The 23,000-nt window shown below is 42.0% G+C and overlaps 1 protein-coding gene across 1 annotated transcript in view; it reads left to right on the forward strand.

Annotated features, from left to right (window-relative positions):
* Positions 1–23,000, forward strand: part of agmo (alkylglycerol monooxygenase) — a 49,866-nt gene that overhangs the window by 15,832 nt on the left and 11,034 nt on the right. The window contains exons 4-12 of the mRNA XM_071546529.1: positions 4,191–4,294; positions 5,552–5,647; positions 8,772–8,838; positions 10,010–10,075; positions 10,760–10,839; positions 11,269–11,403; positions 13,037–13,153; positions 17,065–17,147; positions 18,023–18,128. Coding sequence (XP_071402630.1) covers positions 4,191–4,294; positions 5,552–5,647; positions 8,772–8,838; positions 10,010–10,075; positions 10,760–10,839; positions 11,269–11,403; positions 13,037–13,153; positions 17,065–17,147; positions 18,023–18,128 — 854 coding nt within the window. The remainder of the gene's footprint in view (positions 1–4,190; positions 4,295–5,551; positions 5,648–8,771; positions 8,839–10,009; positions 10,076–10,759; positions 10,840–11,268; positions 11,404–13,036; positions 13,154–17,064; positions 17,148–18,022; positions 18,129–23,000) is intronic.

Here is a 23,000-nt window from a genome sequence, read left to right on the forward strand (position 1 = left end):
CAGAAATATTCAAATAATATTCCTACCATACCTCATTTTATGAGAGATTTTAAGTAAAATTTGCTTGTCATCATCAATTTAGACAGCAGAAATGTGTGTCACGATATTAAAATATCTTCATATCATCACAATATGATTCCACTGAAAGACGATAAACGATAATATTGAATTATCGCCCAGCCTTAAATGTACGCATCACAGATTTTTCCCGGGAAAGACCTACCAGACTTTGGGTGTTTAGAACAGCAATTGTAAAAGTTTTCATGAACTGGATATGGACTGAATCACAATTGTGTTATATCATTTGGCAATAGAGAGTAACAAAACGGACATTTATGTATATGAATGTGTTGCGGATTGCTTAACTAACCGAATAACTAAATAGAATTAGAGAGAACAGAAGTGGAAAGGAATGAATCGAACATAATCAAATCGAATAGCCATTTTACCTCACCCGTCACATTTTATACAGACTTTTTAACACACTGTTAGCGAGAGCTGTAAGTGGGCCTGACCGGGGTTAGTGTGTTTAGTTTAGTGTGTGTGACTGAGCTGTGCGGACAGCATGAAGTATAGCCGCGGCGGAGGGGAGTTGGCCGGCCGTCCCGCCGAGTACGGCCCTCGCTGTTTAGGTTGGCACCCCATCCAAGAGCCCTCCAATCCAAACACTGGAAGGCTTGTTCACAGTCCATTACCCGCGTGATTGACAGGGCGTCCCACCACTCAGAGGGCCGCACATCAAGGCCGGCGCTGCTAGTGCCAGGGCTTCGTCGCAGAGGGTGATGATTTAGGCAGCTGATTGATATAACTGTAAAAGCGTTTCATAAGGTCGATATTTGAACGGGTTGAGTAGTTAAAGACAGTCCGTTGGGTTTCCCTCTCCCTCCCTCGCTGATTTTTTTTTTTTTTTCTTGTCTAGTCACACTTCTTTTCCGACAGCATTATTCACTGTACTGTTTGATAATCACTGGCACTTACTGCAGGTTCCTACTGGAGGTAAATTTATGGCGCTCAATAGGACTTTGGTTCTCGCGTTTATATGACACCGGTTATGTAAGCAGCGCTCCTGACAGGCTTGAGCTGGACGTAAACAGACTCTGTCAAAGTCTAACTCGCTCACGCTCACCTGGTCCCGATCCACACGTCACCTGACTGATTTGGACTTAGATTGAGATTGATTGGCCTTGAGAGCATAACAAGATCGTACAGTATTACATCACCTTGCTGCCAGTCTATTGTCCTTTGTGCAAAGCATGAGAGATGGTTCATTTTTCAAGAATGTTTTTTGGGCATTCTCCTCTTTATTTGACAATTCAAAGTAGAGATAGACAGGAAAGATTGGGAGAAAGAGGGATGACATGTAACAAAGGGTCGGATTGGAACCCAGGACATTTACACAGCACACGCCTTAGACTGCCGAGCCACCGGGACGCCCAATGGGTCACGTATGAAAAGAACTCTTGCACGAGCCCATAGTGTCATTACTGTCCCCCACCCGATTAGCGTGCAGTCATCCTTGTTACACCCTGAGAAATGGGGCTGAGATCAGGCCCGCTGGAGGCCAGTTGGAAGTGCCGTCCTCAGCGTTTCTCTGCTCTTGCTGGGAACGTGGGCTCTGTGGCATTGGTTCTCACCATTAACGGGGCTTCCCTCCTGAATAGGCCCTGCCAAACTATGCGGTGTCCCGCCGAGTCCAGAGATGAGGACATGGGCTTGCAGTGAAGCCTAGCGGTTCCTACTTCCTATCAATGACAACGAGCATCAATCTTAGCCGCCCCTAGTCCTGGACCCGGCCAAGCAGGACTCCAGTGAGAAGAAAAAAACATCAGACCCAGGCTGCTGGAAGCAGACAAAGGCTGAATTATCCGCTGTTTATGTCTCTGGATGTCTCTTAGCAGGACAGTTCATTTCAGATTCCCCCCGGTTCAGACGGCAAGAGGTGCCATAATTTTCATGCCTTCTCTTCTCTTCTCTTCTCTTCTCTTCTCTTCTCTTCTCTTCTTTTCTCTTCTCCGTTTCTCATCTGCTACCCTCCTCCTCCTCTCCACTTTCCCCTCATCCTCCTGTCACGTTTATGGCTGAGCTGCGGGCTTCTGTCAGTCGCGTTGAGAGGGCAAATAAAGTTTGAAATAAAGTCCGCCCTGTTGCCTCCATTTCCACCGGCTCCAAAATACACTGTTTGACACCATATTGACACTACCGAAAACATTCCATGTGACATTTATTCTCTCACACCAGCTGAAATACGGCAATAACCCTGTTAAATAAGCGAGGTGTGGAGTATTGGTTGGAAGCGGCAGATCACTGGGAGTTGCGAGGGGTTTCCCCGAGGCTTGAGGAATTCCTCTTCTGCTGATTGGAAAAGGTTGAATGTGTGTGTGTGTGTGTGTGTGTGTGGACGGGCCGCGGCGCTCCTCTGCTCACGGACACACACTGCACACACACCTTCACGTCTCACTTTCTCAGCGGTGTGTTTGTTCAGGTGCGGCGGACCCGCGACCCATTGGGTTTTACGACTGCCGGTCTCGATAGAATTCACAAGTTTATTAAACAGTGAGAGAGGAGTTCGTTCAAGACGGGGCTTTTGAATGATTTCTCAAAATAGAATGGAGTAGTCCCACAGAGAGTGAAGCTGTTAGTGTGTGTGTGTGTGTGTGTGTGTGTGTCTGTGTGTGCCTGCATACATGGAAGTATGCCCGTATACTTGCTTGCATGCTTATTGCTGTTATTGCTGTATGAAAACCTTGCAATTTCAATTTTATATGTGATTTTCATGCCTTCACTTCAAGTGAAGGATTACATCATTCAAAACCCATTGGATAAACCCAAAATTGCATTGTCATCAAGCTAAAAACAAGGCTGTTTTTCTTAGTTCCTGAAGTTGACATTTTGGAGATACAAGGTTTTCACCCAACAGTGCTGATATGTTTGTGTGTGCGTGTGAACTCTTAGTGTGTGTTTGTGTGTGTGTGTGTGTGTGTGTGTGTGTGTGTGTGTGTGTGTGGGTATGACTTAAGTCACTTTCAGGGACACAAACCAGACTTAAAACCAGTTGATTGGGGACGGCTTGTGCAACTGGGGACAAAAGCCATGTCCCCAGTTGGTAAAAAGCAGATTTTTGGGTCAGTGGTTAAGGTTAGGGTTAGGTTTAGGTTTAGGCAAGTAGTGGTTATGGTTATGGTTAGGGTCAGTCTCCAGGAAATGAATGTAAGTCTGTGTAAATACCCCAAAAGTGACTTAAGTAAGACTGTGTGTGTGTATGTGTGTGTGTGTGTGTGTGTGTGTGTGTGTGTGTGTGTAGGGACACGCTCATTCATGTGTGTGTGTGCTTCTACCCATGACTATTTCTACTCTCTCACCCACCCAAACGTGACCACAAATTCAATCACCCCTGATATCTCTTTTTTATTGGAGCTAAATTGTTTCATGAGCATTCATCACGTAATCGCAAATCCCGTCACATCAAGGCTGCCACATGGAACCTTAACCTCATTTAATAACTCACGCTACTTTTACTGTAATGTGTACATTACTATAGATAGCCCTATATGAGTCTTTGCGGTTCCGCGATATTTGAAGGTTACTGTTCTCTCATGTGCGGCTGAAGAAGCCAGCGCGGACGGGAGGTGCCAAAAAGCACACACACCAGACGGGGTGGTCCGGAAAAGGCCCGGCGATCCAGTGAAACTTAACAAGCATGTTCCCTTTGGATGTTAAAATGAAGTGTAACACAGATATTAATGTAGCAAGTATCACAACACAGCAGAGGAATGTAAACTGGAGCACTGGGACGTAAGGCTGGACGTTAACCAGCTGCAGCCCAATACCCCCCCCACCCCGATGGCCAGCGAGACTCAGCCACAGCTTTTCATCACGGCTGGCCAGGAGTGGGACCAAAATGGCTCCTTCTGGGGATGAAAGTGTCTAGTTACTCATCTGGGGGGGGACGTTGATTTTGAGATAAATCACTTGTCGCGCTGATGTAAAGGCAGCTGAATGTGTGTGAGGGTTCAAGGCCCGTGCGTGAACCTCATGCGGAAAGTTACATGACTGCTGTTTGCTCCTAATGAGAGATCTGTAATGGAGATGATAAGGCTGTGGGTGATAACCTGTTAGGAGCTCCGTTTGGACTCTTGGACTGTTGTGATTTACGTTGAATCTATGTGTGTGTGTTGTGTAATTTCCCCCAGAGGTGGCCGTCCTTTGGGCAGCTCATCAGGTGCACCACAGTTCAGAGTACTACAACCTCACCACCGCCCTCAGACAGTCCCTCACCCAGCAGTTCACATCATGGGTAAAGCCTTCCCCCTTTCACTCAATGCATGGAAAACACTCTTCTCTTCTCTTCTCTTCTCTTCTCTTCTCTTCTCTTCTCTTCTCTTCTCTTCTCTTCTCTTCTCTCCTCTTCTCTTCTCTTCTCTCGTCTTCTCTTCTCTTCTGCACACAGTGTAGAAAAGCAGAAATGGCAAAAGCATCATTTAAGAATGCTACCAATCAGCTAATACAAGGCTTTGCAGTTGCGTTATGAATCTCCTAGCAGCCACTGACTGAGGTCATCATGGAGGTCAACTGGCTGTGTGCAAATAATGCCAAAATATACAACAACTGGTCAAGAAAAAGAGGGATACCCAGAAAAAGATTGTTGTGGTGTGGATGTAGGTCAATTCAGTACAAAAGTGAGTGGTCTGATAATGTAGCTTTACTTTTCAAACTTAGGTTACTGTGACATACTAAACTGTATTTATCCATACTACTTCAATGGGCCACAAGTTGTAGCTTGAAAAATGTTAGCCCAGTTAACCTGAAAAAACAGTTTTTGTCTTTGTTAGCTCACTAGCTATCTAGCGAGCAGGCTAATATAACAGAAGCACCCAATAGCAATAGCAATATCAACAGCAACTGCTTCTACTGGATATGTTAGCTATAGAGTACAAATCAGATGCAGTGACACAGGTAGAAAACCAGGTTAGCTAGCTTACAAGTTGACATCTAAACACAAAGTCAATCAACCTCATATCAGTGGGGAAATGATCAATTCCCAGTTAACAACAGCACGGAAATAAATGAGGTCTGTTGAATTCAGTTGACACGGCCAAGTCGTACGTTTAGAAACACAATCAGCCTAAGAGCTGCTGACCTCCATTATGGCCGCCAGAGAGAGGATTATATCACCTGAAAGCTCTCTATACTGGGGATTCAAGCATAACAGTAATAATATAATAATAACTTGGAAGCATTTTAATTTACAATGGCTTCATTCCAGTGTGTTACTCAACAGCAAGTACAATACTGTGGAAGAACTCAGCGAAAAACTCCCTAACAGCCCACATCATGTACTTTAAAATGTGGACAGCAAAATGTAAGTACTAAGTGTAACTGTTCGTACTAAAAAAATGGTACTTAAACTTTTCCATAGGTTAATACTCAGGTTAATACACTGGAAGAAGGCCATTGTAAAGTGTTACCAAATAAAAAGTGTGCTATCTAAAACCCATAGTTGATCCTATAACTGTTGCATCCTGCTGAGTTTGATGCTGGTGTGTGTCCTCAGATCTTCTACCTGCCCATGGCTCTGGCTCTGCCTCCTTCGGTCTTCGCTGTTCACATCCAATTCAACCTGCTCTATCAGTTCTGGATCCACACGGAGGTAAATACAGAAACACAGGGCTGCAGACAACACTTTACCTCTGTCATCAATCTTCCTGTGGTTGTGGGAAACCTGGAAAAGTCATGGGATCCTAAAGTTGTACTTTCCAAGCGTGGAAAAGTTAAATGCAAATGTAAAATATAAATGCAAATGTAAAAAACATTCAATAGGTCTAGGTTCCCCTGGTAGGAATAATAAATCACAAAACAAATTCACTTATTATGAAAGTCCTAAGGCTGTAGTTTTCCAAAACAAGATTAGGACATTTCAGTCGGGTAAAAGAGCAAATTAATAAAAATTGAAATAAAAATGAACACATTAGCATAGACACTGACAAATATTAGTCATGGAAATTGCACTCTGTGTCATGTAACAGTCATAGAAAAGTTATCGATAATGATTAACATGATGATCAATGTGTTGGAGTCCTGTGTATAACCAAGCGGGTTTGGAAAGCGTGTCAACCTGAATAACAATAAATATTCCAATGATCAAATATATGCATATAATCAACCAACATGTAGTATGAGTAGTGCATGAATTTACTCTTACATTGGCTGTTGCTGTGCCATAGTTGAAAAGATATTTTGGCTGAAAAAAAAGTCTGTCAAGTTATCTTTTTCCCTGTGCCAATGTTAAACCGACTACTAAAGCCTATAGCCTTTATAGACCCAGGGCTGCAGTGGAACCTGCATTTAATAAAAAATAATGAGATTTTATGAAATATTCCAAACAGAAGCATGACCACTCTCCCTCCTTTAAAGTGACTGGGAGTATCACTTTTACAATCCCAGCGATCGTTAGAGGGAATGAATGGATTTGGAACGCCTTCCATCTTTTAGTGCACTATTAGTGAAAACAGTCATAATAGTCACAATTTTCTGAAGGGATGTAATTTATGCCTCCTTTATGGGCTTTTTTTGATGTCGTGTAATTTATTGGCACGCTACTCCCCTCAGAGCCGGAGTGAAGTGGTGGAGACCCTTTTCATTCAAGATAAAAACTCCTGGGCTCGGTCTCCAGACCCAGTCATTACATGGAAATAATGAATCACTGAGAAAATTCTGTCCAGCCGCGCACATTTCCCCAGATTGAGAGGTCTGTCTTGTCGACGCGAAACATCAAAATCTCTGTGAAAGTCGCACCCAAAGAGAAACCTGATCTGTCTGAAATAAGTGCTGTGTGGCACGATCTCTAATGACATTATGTCTGTGTGTGTGTGTGTGTGTGGGTATGACTTAAGTCACTTTCAGGGACACAAACCAGACTTAAGACCAGTTGATTGGGGACGGCTTGTGCAATTGGGGACAAAAGCCATGTCCCCAGTTGGTAAAAAGCTGATTTTTGGGTCAGTGGTTAAGGTTAGGGTTAGGGTTAGGCAAGCAGTGGTTATGGTTAGGGTAAGTCTCCAGGAAATGAATGTAAGTCTATGTAAATACCCCAAAAGGGACATAAGTAAGACTGTGTGTGTGTGTGTGTGTGTGTGTGTGAAACAACTAATACCTATTTGATTAGGAATTTAGGAATAGAAATAGCTTTTTTTGATAGTTTTGTGTTACGGTACAAAATGCACTCATAATGCATTCAGTTGCATGAATATTTATAGTTATAGTTATAGTATATAGTTTATATTGGACTGGACAAGTGTGTGTACCTGTGTGTGTGTGTGTGTGTAAATGGATGTAACCATTATCAGCGGTGTTAAAGTCTCCCTGGTCTTGGCACCTTTCCTCGTCCACAGTATTTGTTGTGCTTCCAGTCCATAAATATTGTTCTTTCCAAAGGGAAATTTGGCCACTTCTCTCTTCTCTCATGGCTCCTGGACCTGGACAGTCGCTCGCTTGATAAGAAAGCTCTTAAATCAGGGAAAGCAACTAAGAAAAGTATGAATGTATAAAAGTAATCTTGCCAACTGTCAGCTATAACCATCAAAAATGTCCCACTTTCTGCATCTGTCCTCCAACTATAGTCCACTTGTACTGCAACAGTCTGTTTCATAAATGTAGCTTGAACTGAATCTGTGTATTACAACTCTAATCTTTCAAACTACTGGTAGTGCAGCCAGCATACAGTAATTCATGGGATTCTACAATTGCTACATCTGTAGATCACCGGTAATTGTGTCATAATCACAATCATAAATGTGCATATAATGTATAGCTGTTGTAACACAACAAATAAAAACAAAATTGCTACAAATTCTGAACCTTAGATGGTTTCTGTGGCAATTTTTAATCCCTATTTAAAGTGGTAATCTGCGAAATCCTCATCAAATCCTATTTTATTAAACACCACAGCAATGACCATTTAGCAAACAAGATGTTACGGTAACACTTTCTATGAAGCCTGTGTCTATAATACATTATAATCATACTTATAACACATTATAATACCATCATAATGCATTATAAGTATAGTTATAATCATGCATAGACAGTTATAATGTTTTATAACATTACTCATAATCTGTTATAAAGCTTTTTCATTTAAGTGGTGATGAAGAAGCTTTATAACAGATTGTAAGTAATGTGTTTATAATGTTATAAAACATTATAACTGTCTATGCATGATTATAACTATACAAATAATGCATTATGATGGCATTATAATGTGTTATAAGTATGATTATAATGTATTATAGACACTGGCTTCACAGAAAGTGTTACCGATGTTACTAAGTGCTCATTGCTGTGGTGTTTCTGCACTGCACTTCCCAGAGATCACCTGTCAATCACACAGTGTGGGCGGAGCTTGGATTTTCTGTTGATGCAGTTTGAGTTTCTCTTTACTCTGCCTGTTCAGCCATGGTGGCTATCGCTGCTCATGCTAACTACCCAGTTCTTCTTCTTCTATTTATTCCAAACAAGCCGGAAACCTTAAATGCATCACTTCCTGTGCGCCAGAGGAAAGAGCTCCCAGACAGAAAATGTGAACATTGAATGTGAAAGATTTTATAAACTGGATATAGGTTGAATCACTATTGTGTTATATTTATAGAGGAACAAAATGGACATTTAGTTACATGAAAATGTCGATGATGATGTCAGTGTCGAAGATTATTACTTTAAAGTAGTGTTGTGTATATCTAAAATATTTTATGATGATGTGTATTATTTTCCTTCAGCTGATCAGAGACCTCGGGCCTCTGGAGTGGGTCCTCAACACCCCGAGTCATCACAGAGTTCACCATGGTGAGATAAGCAATACGTTTTTAAAGGAGAGTGGACAGTCCAATATCTTTTTTTTTTTTTTTTATTGAGACAGATGGTAGGAAAGCTGAAATTGAGACAGCAGAGGCACAGGAGAGAGGAGAGAGGCTTCTGGCAGGATTTGTCTCCTGGCCAGCAGGGGGCCGTCTGGGGCCAGAGATGGGGGGGGGGGGGGGGGGTGTTCAGCCTCCACACCAGAGTTTCCCAACCAGGGGCCGGATTCACAAAAACCTCTTAAGAAAAAAAATCTTCTCAAGTGCCATTTTTTTCCTTAACTTTAGTCTTAAGAAAAAAAAATAGGTAAAAATGCTATTCTCAAAAACTGTTCTTATATATTTTCTTAACTTTCTTCTTATGTGTCTTCCTAAGAAAAAACTTTAAGACAGCCCTTCTCTAATATCATATATTTAAATACATTTTAGACAAGTAGGTTATAGTTCAAAGTCTTCATAGGTTCCCCTACATCTAACATTAAGATTAACATGTATTGTAAAGCTTTATTTGGTGTAGGGTCAAGTAGGCCTCTGTCTCATGTCTGTTGAAAATAAGCTAGCAAATTTTACAGTTACCAACAGCAACCAATGTTTAAATCTTTTCATATACTTCATTAATTGTAGTTGCCCTAAATAGGTTTTTCCCCAATTGTTTTGTCGATGGAAGCACTTTGGGTTGCCTCCTAGCCTCAATGGTAGTAAGCCTAAAGTGTATTAACCAGAATTAATTCAGGCCCTATTTTGAGAAGTTCTTACGTAGGAAAATTAAAGATATTCGTAAGAAATGAGACTGTTACTAAGAAAATATTGAGGAATTGCACTTAAGAGCCTTCTTAAGAACTTCCTAACTTTTCCTCTTATGTAATTTCTTAAGATCTATTTTAAGAACACATTGGTGAATCCGGCCCCTGGTCCTCAAGTACTCCTCAAGGGCTACACACTTTCATGCTAGCCCTGTTCAGGTAGATCTGTTTTTACTGCTCAACCAATCAACATTAAGCCCTTAACTGGATCAGGTGGACGGGAGGTATTTGAGGACTGGATCGGGAAACACTGCTCTACTCCATCAGTAGGCAAAATAAGCTGTATTTTTGCTGGGCTTTTTTACGTTAGAGTTCAAGTAATGTCTGCGGTCATTTCACCGAGCATTACCTTTACAGGGCGGAACGTTTATTGCATCGACAAGAATTACGGCGGAGCTCTGATCATATGGGACCGATTATTTGGTAAGTTGTCTGCTTCCATTCCTGTTTGTCTTTTCAATGCCACCTTTTTACTGCTGCTCATGAGAGCTGTTTTTTTTTAAAGATGATTATGAATATTAGCACGTATGAGTGAGGGATTAGTGTTCTGTGCATGGCTGTAGCTCGTTGAGGTGTTGTGAACTGCAGGAAAACAATGTCTATAAAAAAGCTGTAGGTTTGCTCCACCCTTAAAGCTGCACTAGGCAATTTTGCACATTGGCGGCCCCACATGGCAGCAAGAGGTAACTGTTTGGATTTTGAACGTGACATCAGTACATTGCATACTCCTCGGACTTAACATTTCTTCTTAGTCCCAGTTTTCTTTCTGCTGTTCAGGAGCAAGTTTTGTATTTTTCTCTGAAGTTTGGATTTTTCACTTCTTGTGCACCTACATTTCCCGCCAGTTTCCATACCTGACACCAAAAGTTTTTGGCAAATCTCTGGTTTCTCGATTATCGGGCATGAGATGCTCTTTTCTATTGCAGCTGATTTAGGCTGATAATGCGGGTGTATTTTCACATAAAATCTTGCCTAGTGCAGCTTTAATCACTTCTTTCAGTTATGTATTGTTATTTTAACACGTTCCAAGTAAACACATTGGAACGAACAATGGATTTCACGTCACCAGGTTTGCTCAGGTGTGTCACTGTATTTTTGCCTCCTCAGGTACTTTTGCCGCAGAGACAGACAAAGTGATATACGGCCTGGTCTATCCCATCAGGACATTTGAAACCCTGCATATTCAGGTTAGCTCTGCGCTTCTTTGGATGATGTCGCTGCCACCGGGCCGTCGTCTGAGCAGTTAGACCCCATCCGTCTGAATATAAACACCTTGGAGAGCAGCGATAGATGAGGCTCATGAGCTCATGTTTCCCTCCCTGGCTGAGCGGCCATCTTGTAACCAAAACATTATTACTCTACTTTAAACAAACTGCCCAGCTGAGGTGAAGGAGGCCAATAAAATGAAATGCCAGAAGGTAGATGGTATGATTATTTTTGCTGCCCTCACTGCTGGCAGAGAACAGCGTGAGCAATGTCCCCCCAAATGCCAAGAAACATTTCTACTCAGGATTAATTATCGCAGCTATTGCTTCGTTAACATTGATCAGTTAAATGTAGCGTTTGATTGTATATTGATGTTTGACTTATGGCTTTTTTTTTTTTTCTTTTTTTAGTTGCACTACTATAGGTATTTGTGGAAAGCATCCAAACGTTTCCAGAAAATCAGTGAGAAATTGTCGACCTTCTTCAAGGGACCAAGTTGGAGACCTGGAACACCGAGGCTGGGCGACCACAGCAAAACTCCCCGCGTGAGTAAAAATACTTTCTCCGGCTTTGTTTACATCATTCCCCAAGGGGGCAAATTTGGGACATAATGCCCTCGGGCCTAATTACCTATCATTTTGACACGCAAAAAACACAGGCCAAGTGACTCAGAGAATTCCCCGCTGAGGGATTCACATATTCTACAAGTTTTACAAGGAACCGCCACACCAAATAAATCTTGCAAGCCTTTGTAGAGGGAACACAATAAGTTCATTTTCACCGTCTTTAAATACAGTCTGTGGGATCAAAAAGGCATGCAGTTGTGTGTGTAAAATATGTGTGTGTGCCTGTGTTCATGCATGTGTGTGAGTGAAATATAGGCTCCAGTTCAGCGCCCCAGCGGTTAGCTTTGAAATAACGCTGATGGTGGCACATACTTAGTTCCTTCATGCTTCACACTTGAAAAAAAAAAAAAAAAAAGAAAGAAAGAAAGAAACTCCCCTTTGCCTTTACAATTAAATTGGCCCCTTAAACTCAGCGGGGCGATTCTAAACGTAGACAGAGCCGGGATTTGACTGAAATATCTTGAAAGGCTTCCCATTGTCGGCGAGGAGACGGGTGTGTGTTGATATCTGCTGATGAGGGAAAGAAAGGAAAGAGAGGGGAGCGAGAGGGTAAGTAAAGGAGGACAGGGTTGAATGTGTTTCAGCGTTTTGAGACTAAGCAGAGCTGTGTGCTGGAATACCTACAGGGTTGGGGATGGGATGTGGGGGGAACCCACATGTGGTGGTTTGGTTCCCCGGGATCCTGGGAAACCCCCTGAATGAAAGGCGGGCTTCTGTGATTGGCCAGTTTCTCATACTTCTTTCCCAAAGAGAACACAGTTTCAACATAATGCCCTCAGGCCTAATTACCTATCGTTTTGAAACACACAGAAAAAAAACTGGACAAATGACTCGGGGCATTCCTTATTGAAGGCTTCATATATTCTTCCATATTTTGAGGAACCACTACACCAGATAAATCCTGCAGGACTTCTAATTCTAATCTAATTCTCCCTGGTCTTTAAATATAGTCTGTGGGATACTGAATAATTGGCCTTTCTGCCTTAAGAAATGGAGTGCAGGGATGAAGGTGAAGAAAAAGAAACAAATGAGAGGGAAAGAGAAGTTGACATGTGAGAGAGCTCATAAGACAGGTTTGAACCCATGATGGCATGAACACATTGAGTGCGGTTCAGTCTCCAGGACGCCCACAAGCAGGTTTCTCTCAGTAGCTGCGACTTGTTAAATTATGCCATTTGCTCTTTTAAAGACGTCAGCACTCACATGACTCACTGTTGTTTGTTGCTTTTATTGTGCTTTTAATCATGTCTTTTATGCGACTATTGTGTTATTGTTGTTTTTATTGTCCTTTTAATGCCCCTTAAATTCTTCATATGCATTTGCACTAATTTTTAAAGGGAGGGGAGAGAACCAAGGCACAAGCTTTTGATTGCATTTAAAAGTACAGATGTATTTTATTCTAATGCATACAACGATAAACTTGAAGTTGAACTTGAATCACTGTTAACTGTATTATCCAAACATGAGCAAACCTTGCCTCGTACAAGAATCAGTGCAGAAAATTAATAAATCCACATTGGGGATTTTAACATGTTTCATTCTCCATGTGCAGGTTACTGGACAGGAATTGCCTCATGATCCCAGCTGGCCGTTGCCTTTAAAAGTTTATGTGGTGATCCAGTTCCTGCTGGTCCTGTGGATTTACCATGATGTGTTTGAAAGCAAGACGGTACGTATTTGTCACATTAGGACAACTGTAAAGGTCAACTCAGGCAAAGAGGAGAGGAATTTTATATTTTTTTCATCTGGAGCCTCAGCGATTTGCTCAAAGGCACCTTGACAGTACTTCTTGCAGGAGTGGAGTGATTTCTCATTCCCTCTCTCGTTCCCTCTCTCATTCCCTCTCTCATTCACTCTCTCATTCCCTTTCTCATTCCCTCTCTCATTCCCTCTCTCATTCCCTTTCTCATTCCCTCTCTCATTCACTCTCTCATTCCCTTTCTCATTCCCTCTCTCATTCCCTCTCTCATTCCCTGTCTCATTCACTTTCTCATTCCCTCTCTCATTCCCTGTCTCATTCACTTTCTCATTCCCTCTCTCATTCCCTCTCTCATTCCCTTTCTCATTCCCTCTCTCATTCCCTGTCTCATTCACTTTCTCATTCCCTCTCTCATTCCTTTTCCCCACACAGAGTTTCTCAGTCAGTCTGGGGATTGAAGCTGGCGACCTTCTGGTCACACAGGCTACTGTCATCCCCCATATTTGTTGAAAGTATGAGAAGGTGGCCCAGGTTTCTTAATTTGAGAGTGCTTGAGCCCTCCACATTTTTGTTTGCCAACATTATTTCACCCTATTATGCAGTTTGTTGTGGCTGGTCCTCGGTCAGGCAGAGTCCTCTATTTAGGCAGCAGGAAAAGACTAGCTCTGTCTAACATCATGACAGGATGACTGATCGGCATTCCCCTTTAGAACAACCTTTGTCTATTATTTTCCACTCGACGAGCCAAGAGACCCCCTTTCTCCCTCTCCAAAAAAAAAAACAGGTCTCCTCAACAGTTATCTTTGGAAGCCTTTTTTCCCTAGGCATAGTTTTGGTTAGCCAAAAAGTGCCGTCACGCCCAGCCCCTTCAAACTCCCAAATAAAATGGCCTGTCTTTTTGTGATCTCTACCTCCGTGGCGCTCCCTCAGTTGTGGTCCCCCCCCTCCACGTCAGCCGAGGGTTCCCCCTCCTTCTCGCCGAATGAAACACCAGCAACAGCTGGTGGTCCAGCAGTGAACACAAACGCCTTAATTGTCGAGTCAACCATTTCCCAACCCAAATAGCCTTCAGGATGCAGCAATCAGGACTTGGAGGGAAAATAACAAAGTGAGCACTCTGGCCCAACAATAAATCATGTCACTGTTATGTATTTATACCCACATGTTCGCTAGCCGCTTATTTAGCTTGACAATTGATGATACACTGCAGGACAATTTATGGGCTTAGCGCTAATTCGAAGCCATGAAAACATTGCTATTTCAAACAAGTGGAGCTACTCTTCAATTACATCATCGGCAGGCCAGAGTGTACGTTTTATTATAGGTTTGCTAAACAGAAACTATTAAAGACAGAGAGGGAAATTGACCAAGTCAAGACGTCTCAACTCAGCAAAACTCTTCATTAGTGTCGTCATGATAACAACATTTTGACTCCAATAACAGCCTTGTGTCACAGTTGCCATTTAAAACAAAACCACAGCCAAAAGACAAAATGACGAAACGATCTGAAACAATATAGTAAGCTAAATGATGTGAAATCACACTTAAAGGTGCAGTAAATAAGACCATCCACCAGCGCAAAAATAATATATCAACAGGATGTAGATAGAGTTGTTGATTAATACCAATGATTCAATGATTACCTCACTAGGTGCTGTAATTTCTAGCTTTCAGAATTCACTTTCTGGCCCATACTCTGTTTTTGAAGAATAAGAAGTAAACCTTGTGTTTAAAAAAAAAAATTCCATTTAATTACTATTGATAGATTCCCATAGAACATATTCTGCTGATGCAAAACGTTCTATATGCCAGCAGAAAAAAACCAGTACAGATGTGGGATTGGATGATCATTTTAAATCATCCGCAGCAAGATTTTCTGATAAATGATCAGGCAAAATTAATGTGTGTGTAAATAAGCAAGTTTTAACAAGGATTTACATTCATGGGTGTGAATTTTATGCAAATTGACAAGAGTATATGATGTGAATAGAATAACTAAAAACTGTAAATGTTTTTGGTTCCGCTTCACAAATCAGGTACATTTTCAGTAGCGGTAACCTGTGGAACTAGTCTTCATCACCATGGTCATAATGATGACTGCGATAATGGGCTGAGTAATGAGTTAATCTGCCACGTCTCACGGGACAACAGAATAACACCATCAGTCCACTGCTGGAGTCACCGCACCCCCACCAGATGTTACATATAATTTCTGTCCACCGCTGTTATTGCTGCAATTTGACACTTGATCACATTACAGTAAAAAATTAACACGCTGAAAGAAGCATGAAACATTTCCCCTTCCATTTTTTAAAAAAACCCTGTGAATATGACTGTTTCCACCTGACGGCACTGAGGGGGTTTCGAAGGCTTTTCTCTGCAGCAGCGTCTCGGCTGCGTTCCCCCGGGGCAGAAGATAGTCAAACTAAAGATCATGTGACCAAACACGTCTGCGGCGCTGTGCCCCCGGGGCTCTTAAACACAGATAGGTTCACATAACCTTTGATACCAAAATAATTCTCCAGCCATTACACCTCTTACTAAAAATAACAGTATTCATAGCCTTTGAACTTCAGTGCAACTTACTGTTGATCGGTCGACTTTAATAAACTTTAACAGGCAACTTTCATCCCTTGTGATGGAAACTCTTCGCTCCGACAGATGGACCGAACCCAAAATTCCCTTTATTTGATTCACGGAAAACATAACCCTACCATCCCTCTGCATTCCCATGTGCGAGCTCGGAGAATACGGTTCTTATGGGGCTCACGGATTACGACTCTTGGATAAACATAAAGAAATACTGCTTTATTGCATCCTGTTGATGGGTTGATGCTATGTTTACTATATATGGCCTGCTGGGTATGTACAGTATGGGAGCCGTCAGTGAGGTTTGGCTGTGAGCGTCTGTATTGAGTGTCGGAGAAATTCAAACCTAAGCTGACAGCCCGCTGCATCCTCAGGAGACACCCGGCTTCCAGCTGCTGCCCTCAGCCAAGGCCTTAGGTTAGAGAACATGAATTAGACCGTACATCACGTACTGTACTGCACTGTGCAGCATTCATCAGTGCTCTCTGCAAAAACTGACTAACTTGTTAATTTATTCCATCTTGTATCCAGACTTATCGGGCTTATTTCAGCATTTTTTTGTGAAATCATCTTACTGCACTGACAGGTAGTTTAGTTCAGTTTTTCAGGAAAATGTAACTTGTTTCAGGACATTTACTTGGTAAAAGTGAAAAGTAAAAGTGATTTCTTGAAAGTCATATTGGCATAAAGTGAAATTTACTGAAATAAGCAAGATTATCTGCCACTGCAGTGAGATAATTTGACTAAAAAATATGAAATAACCTTGATAGGTCTGGAAACAAGTTAAAATCACTTGAAAACTTGTCATTTTTTGCAGTGTGTGTGTGTGTCTGTTTGTGTGTGTGTTCCTGAACTGAGCACAAATAGCTCACAAAAGGTCAGTAAGAATCTTCATGGGATTGGCGTTCTCACGTTGGTTGTTTTGGCTCCGTTCAGCGGCTATCAGGATTCAAACTGCGGGCTCTTCCACTGTGGTCGAGTCCCTGTCAAGACCCATCTGAGATGATTAGAGCTTCTATGTAAACTAGGCATGTCAGAGTAAAGTAAGAGCGGGAGAGCATTGCTGCAGGATACTGTATGTGCCAGTATACTTATGCTGAAGGTCAGACATGTTTTGGTTGGCACTGTGGAGTAAACAGTCGAACAGGCCTGCGGTTTATGACTGCTCTCCCAGTAAGTTCTCCTGCGATCGTAACTCAACCACCCATGATATTGATTTAGGGTTTAGATTCTAATGTATTTTTTCCCCAACCCCATTTCTCATGGCGTGCAAACGTATCCCTGTCCTATAGATGCTGTCCCAGCTAACCGTCCTGGCGATGATCGGCTACATTCTGCTCACTCTCACCGCCTTGGGGTTTATTATTGACCAGAGGTACAGTACCGTCATTTGTTTTATTTATTTTAATAGAAGCATTTGTGTGTTTTTCCATTAGCAGTATTTTTACACAGTAGCAAAGCAGCGAGGCACACAGAATGGAGGAGAAACAAGAGACAAGGTTCTGGTTAGCTTTGCTCCTGTGCCAGCAGTAGCCAGTCCAGAGTAGAACTGAACAATTCATTGAAAAAAAAAATGGAAATCACAATATGAACTTTTGCGATTTCCAAATCACAGAGGCTGCAATTAATTGATTAAGAGAGAGGAACGACCAAAATGGATTTCTGAACAGGGTGTTTTAGAGCTGCAGGTAATCTTTGGTCCATGAATTAACTACAATATTGGTGAAAAACTTTCATGAGACTCAAACTCAGTAAATCCTGCACACTGACATCCATTTTTTATTTTTTAACAAAATCACTTTTCTTTAAACAATTTTAAAGTTCTAAAAAATGTATGACAAGAATTGGTTGATGATAATGATTGCAGTTTAAACTGCATTTGCAATATTTTATCACATAATTGCAATTAGATTTTTTGTCAATATCTTCCAGCCATAGTCCAGATTCAGGAGTCTTAATCGCTCCACCATTTCTTGCTGCTGTCCTGTCATATATCTGTCATGTAGCACTGCACCTGACCTGCTAATAGACTAAGACCCCCACATGTCTCTTCATGAAAGGTCGGGTCAGATCTATTTGAACTCAATCAGCTCTGGAAATTGGAGGTGCTCCCATTATAAACTGGATTATTCCTATAAAGGCATTCCTGTGAAATTGTCAAAAGATGAATTAGGTGACTGAGCTGAGCTGAAATGTGTCATTGAGCTCATTGAGTGCTGGTTGGTTGGTTGATGTGTCTTTATGTTTCAGGCCGAAAGCGGCTTTCTTTGAGATGCTGCGCTGTGTCGTCATGGTGATGATGCAGCGGTACGGCTACATGAAGCCCCTCCTGCCCTCACTGGCTGTTCCCATAGAGGTAAGATGGCGCCGTTCCAGTAATATCAGTTCAGTCCAGTTCAGTTCGGTCCAGTCTAGTTCAGTTCAGTTCAGTTCAGTACCTTGATTGTCCCAACAGTAAAATTAGTTTTGCATATACCATTTGGTGGATACGGTTTATCTTACAGAACCATGAGTGAGAATATTTTTAGGTTATAATGTTATTGCAAGTTTAGTATCCTCAGTCATTTATTTAAAGGTGCTATGTGCAGCATTTTAACATCAATAAAGCATTAGCACATTCATTGTGAGACATTTATAAAATTACTGTAAACAAACAACACTGAGAAGATCGTCAACCTCTACACTGCATTTTACATTGTGTGCCACCGGGTCAGATTTAGCAGGAAATCTGCTGCATTGCTTTACAGCACAAACGGAGATTCATTTATGGCACAAAGCAGGAAGAGGGCAGCTGCTGTTGCAGCACAAAAGGAGTTAAAGTTTTCAAAGCAATGGCAGATAGCGGAACAAGTGATTGATTTCTGTATGCCAACATACAGAAATCAACAATTATCAATCCAGTAAGAAAACAAGAGAAAGTAAACTTAGCAGGGTGTCTCACCATGGTTCCCAAATGTAATTAAAAAAAGCTAAAGCATACCGGTGTATCAGTTGTTACCTTATCATCCTGTCTCCATGTCTTTGATTAAAAAGTAGGCCAACAGTTACAATTTGTCTAATTGTCCATGATTAGCCAATCAGTTAGGACTCAGTTTGTCGATGTGAGTGAGAAGCTCTCAGCATAAACTGTCCAAAAATAACGCACCTAGCCCATCAATCCAGTGCCCGGAGGGCACTGGATTGATGTGCCTGGTGTGTGTGTGTGTGTGTGTGTGTGTGTGTGTGTGTGTGAGAGAGAGAGAGAGAGAGAGAGAGTGAGTGAGTGGAGTTGACAACCAGGGTTTAGGGGCCATTAGGTTTAGTTACTTTAGAGCCAAGTCTTTTTAGTTGAAGCTGTGTGTGTGTGTGTGTGTGTGTGTGTGTGTGTGTGTGTGTGTGTGTGTGTGTGTGTGTGTGTGTGTGTGTGTGTGTCTGAGTGTGTGTCCTGGGTAATGTGTATCCTCAGAGTGTGTGGGCTGCATGATTCATCAAATTAAAATTGAAATGGTAATTTGAACATATGCGATATTTAAACCGCAGAAGGCAAATGGTAAGCCTGCCAATCAGAAGTCTCCACCATGACTAGTTGTTGACCAATCACAAGCCAATCATCAGAGGCAGTGTGTGGCTGGCTTGGTCTGGATAGCAAGAGTAGGAAACATCAACTGTAAAAAATGACAACTGAATTATTCAGTGGAGTTTACTGAATGCTGCAAAGTTTTGAGAATGGACTATAAATGGTTCCAGTTATTTTAATACTGGTGTACGTTTGTCCTTATGATTCTCATATTTGCCAACACTGCTGTTTCTTCCATATTGGATCCATTTTCTCACTATTCTCCCTTGTTCTCATTTCTCCTGATATTCTCCTGTTGCCCTTTAAATGTATTGAGGTAGCAGATTGCCTGAAAATGATACAATGTTCTATTTCACTTTGCTCTCCATGTGCGTTTCTGATTATTTTATCTGTCTATTCATTTAAAGATTCAAACTGTATTATAAACTACCCAGCAAACATTTTGACATTGATTAGATGGTGATATGACAGCTTGCACCAACACTGAAAACTTGCGTAAATACAGCGCCAAAATAAAAGTTGAGATGATGTCCATAGTCGTCCATAGCTGCTACCTGCATCGCTTTGTGAAATCAGGATCTTTCTGGTATCATTTTGAAAGTTTCCAAAGCTGTTTCAATATGAATTTTTACAATGCCATCATACCATGTTGTGAAAATCTTCCTGCACGTTACTGTCTGTCAAAGCTGGGTTTGAGCCAGAGAACCGTACCAGAGAACACACTCTGTGTCCAAATGGAATGCAACATAGAAATTGGCTTTCTATTTTATGATAGAGTCCAAACATAAACAAGGAAGGCCAGTCCAGCCACAAAAAAACGTAATTGTCCTGCAAGTATCCCAGGAGGCTGCAGTGACGAGTTGGCCTATAGGAAATCAATGTGTGTGTGTGTGTGTGTGTGTGCATGTGTTAATGTGTGCATTTGTGGGTGTTGGGCTCATTCATTATGCTGGGAAATCTTCCTCATTTTTAGAGCTTAATGTTGGTGGTATGGATTTATCGCATGCCTTTGTTAAATGTATGCTTTTAGCCTTGTCAGAGGATATACAGTATGAGGTTTTCACTTCAGATAATTATATTGCAAATCAAATCATCAGTGCGATATATATCCAGGGTTCCTACACCGGTCTGGAAAGTCTAGAAATGTATGGAAAGGAATTTGGAAAATTTCAGGTCTTGGTTTATTTTTGAAATTCCAGAAAAAGTTTTATGGAAATATATTGTTGTACGTTGCCGATATACATACAGCTCCACATCTTCTGTGGTTTTAAACCCCTGTCATCATCGCTCATATCCTGATATTTGTTGCTGTGAAGAATAATCTTCATCTATGGAATGATATGGCATAGTTAGTAGGGTCAAGATGGTCATCTGCATAAATTATACTGAACAACAATTTATTCAAAACAAATCAAGAAATTAAGGTCTGGAAAAACAATGGAATTTCGAAACTGATACTGTAGAAACCGTGTATATCAAAATAATCATTCTGTGATTCTTTGACCACATCGTGCAGCCTTGGTGTGTGTGTGTGCAGGCGTGCATGAGTGTGTAGCCTGTTTGCTTGTGTGTTTACGTGTGTGTGTGTACTGTAGTCTGTGTGTCTGTGTGTGTGTGTGTGAGTGTGTGAGCTGGGTGCTAAGTCCAGCCCCACAGCGGTGTGATCTATGAGTCCAGATGCGTGGCCCAATTGACCATAAAATTGGCGAGCTTTTCTGGCGCTGGCAGCCGGCTGTAGATCGCGACTGACCTCTCATTACGTGCCCTCCTCCCTCGCTCCCTCCCTCCCTCTTTTTCCTCCTCCCCTCCCGCCCTCGCTGCTTGCCATCCCAGCCGGTGTAAACGAGAGCAACACTTCTGGAACCAATTAGTGCCGTCTGCCACTAACTAGCGCTGGCTGATGAGATTCGCACGTGAGCGCTGAATCGCTGCTTTTATTGTCCCGACACCACATCTGCGCTGCTCAGGTGTTCAAAGGACGACTCAAGGTTTTCCTACCATTTTCTCCTTTTTTCCCCCATCGTTTTCTTCTCTCTCTTTTTTTTTTTCACCATGAAATGAAACTGAATGAATTCTAATTTTTGAACGTCATGCCTAAAATGAAGTGCATATCCAATCGGCTTCGGAGCGAGAAGTGTTGATTTATGCAGCACATGCTACATGGCTGTGTCACATTGACAGCACTGTAGTTTTATGCACCCGTTTCCTTGAGTGAATCATTAGGCCCCATTTCAAGTCGCAGTGCATCAGTTTGAGCTGAATAAATGTCTTACTTGCAGGTGGGGCTCATTGAAAATCCTAACGATTTTCATGAAATGGTTCCTGACGTATTTGTGCCTTTTGCTCAGTACTGTGGCAGAGAGAAAAATAAAGGGGGGGGAAAAATCCCCAAACTTTAAGGTACTTTAATGATATATGGCTGTGACGCGTGAGGTGAACGGCCAAGCCTTTGTTGGGGGGGGGGGTGTTTTGAAGTCGCGCCAATCAATTAACAGTCTCTCGAAATGGAGGAGGGGAATTTCACATTTAATTGTATTCAGGCTTATGCGATTGTACAATGGGGGGAAAAAAAAAAAACTACAAAAAAGGACTACAAAAAAAGTAGGTCGGTTTGTGGTCCTTCAAACCCAGTGGTGTGATATACTGCACCCTTAAAGCTCACAGCGGTATTTATAGTGGCTCTGGAGATTTCCCTTGTAAAGCTGCAGGCTTGACCTGCAAACCAGGGCCGCCTCTCGCTCCCAGCCGCCCACTCACCCACCCAGACCCGTCTGTGTGGCTCACATGGAGGCCCTGCTGCTTCAGACCAGACCGGGCTGGGAACCGTGTGTGTGAATATGAAGGGCTGGTGGAGCACAGGCTGGGTTGCATGAGGTTATGTGTATGTGCAAGCACTTGTGTATGTGTGTGTGTGTGTGTGGGGATAGTAATGTCTGTGTGTGTGTGTGTGTGTGTGTGTGTGTGTGTGTGTGTGTATAGAGGCTTTGCAGTTGCATCATAAGTCTCCTAGCAAACATAGCTGGCACCATCATGCCGGTCCATTGAAGAATTGTCTATATGTAAATAACAGCTAAATATATAGCAACTGGGCAGAAAAACAAGAGATATCTGTAAAAGATTGTTGTGGTGTGGCTGCAGATCCATTCAGCAACATGATAAATAAAAGTGAATCGTCTGATAAGTTAGATTTGTTTCTAAATTTAGGTTACTGTGACACTGACAGACATTGTCGCAAACTTGGCAACTTTAGATTAAGTGACTTTTCAGACGCTCTTGGCAACTTTATTTGTCAGAAGCGACTAACGATAAATCTAGTGACTTTGTAGGTCATGTTATCTTATGTCAGCTCTCAGCCTCAGTTGGAGGGGAACGCAGCAGGATCTCTTTGCCCACTAACCTGAGTGGACACATTGGTGCTGTGGTTTGGTGTGGCTGGTGCAGAAGAAGAAAGCTGTATTAAACCAGCTGCCCCCTGCAGTACCTCAAGGCAGCTTTTTGACATCTTTGCACACACTCTTTGTAAGAGTAGTGCTTGATCACAAGCAGCGGATTGATCTGGTCTGAATGAGATTTCATTTTTGTCTTTAAATTATGCGACCACAATAAGGAAATGAAAGTGCAAATGTGAACATTCAATTTCATTTTAAATATGGCAGGGTTATGCTTTGGAGT

Source organism: Centroberyx affinis, unplaced genomic scaffold, assembly GCF_046629955.1.
Source record: "Centroberyx affinis isolate AG114_WGS23_722 - 3 ecotype Tasmania unplaced genomic scaffold, CSIRO-AGI_Caff_v1 ptg005304l_1, whole genome shotgun sequence".
Lineage (NCBI taxonomy): Eukaryota > Metazoa > Chordata > Actinopteri > Beryciformes > Berycidae > Centroberyx > Centroberyx affinis.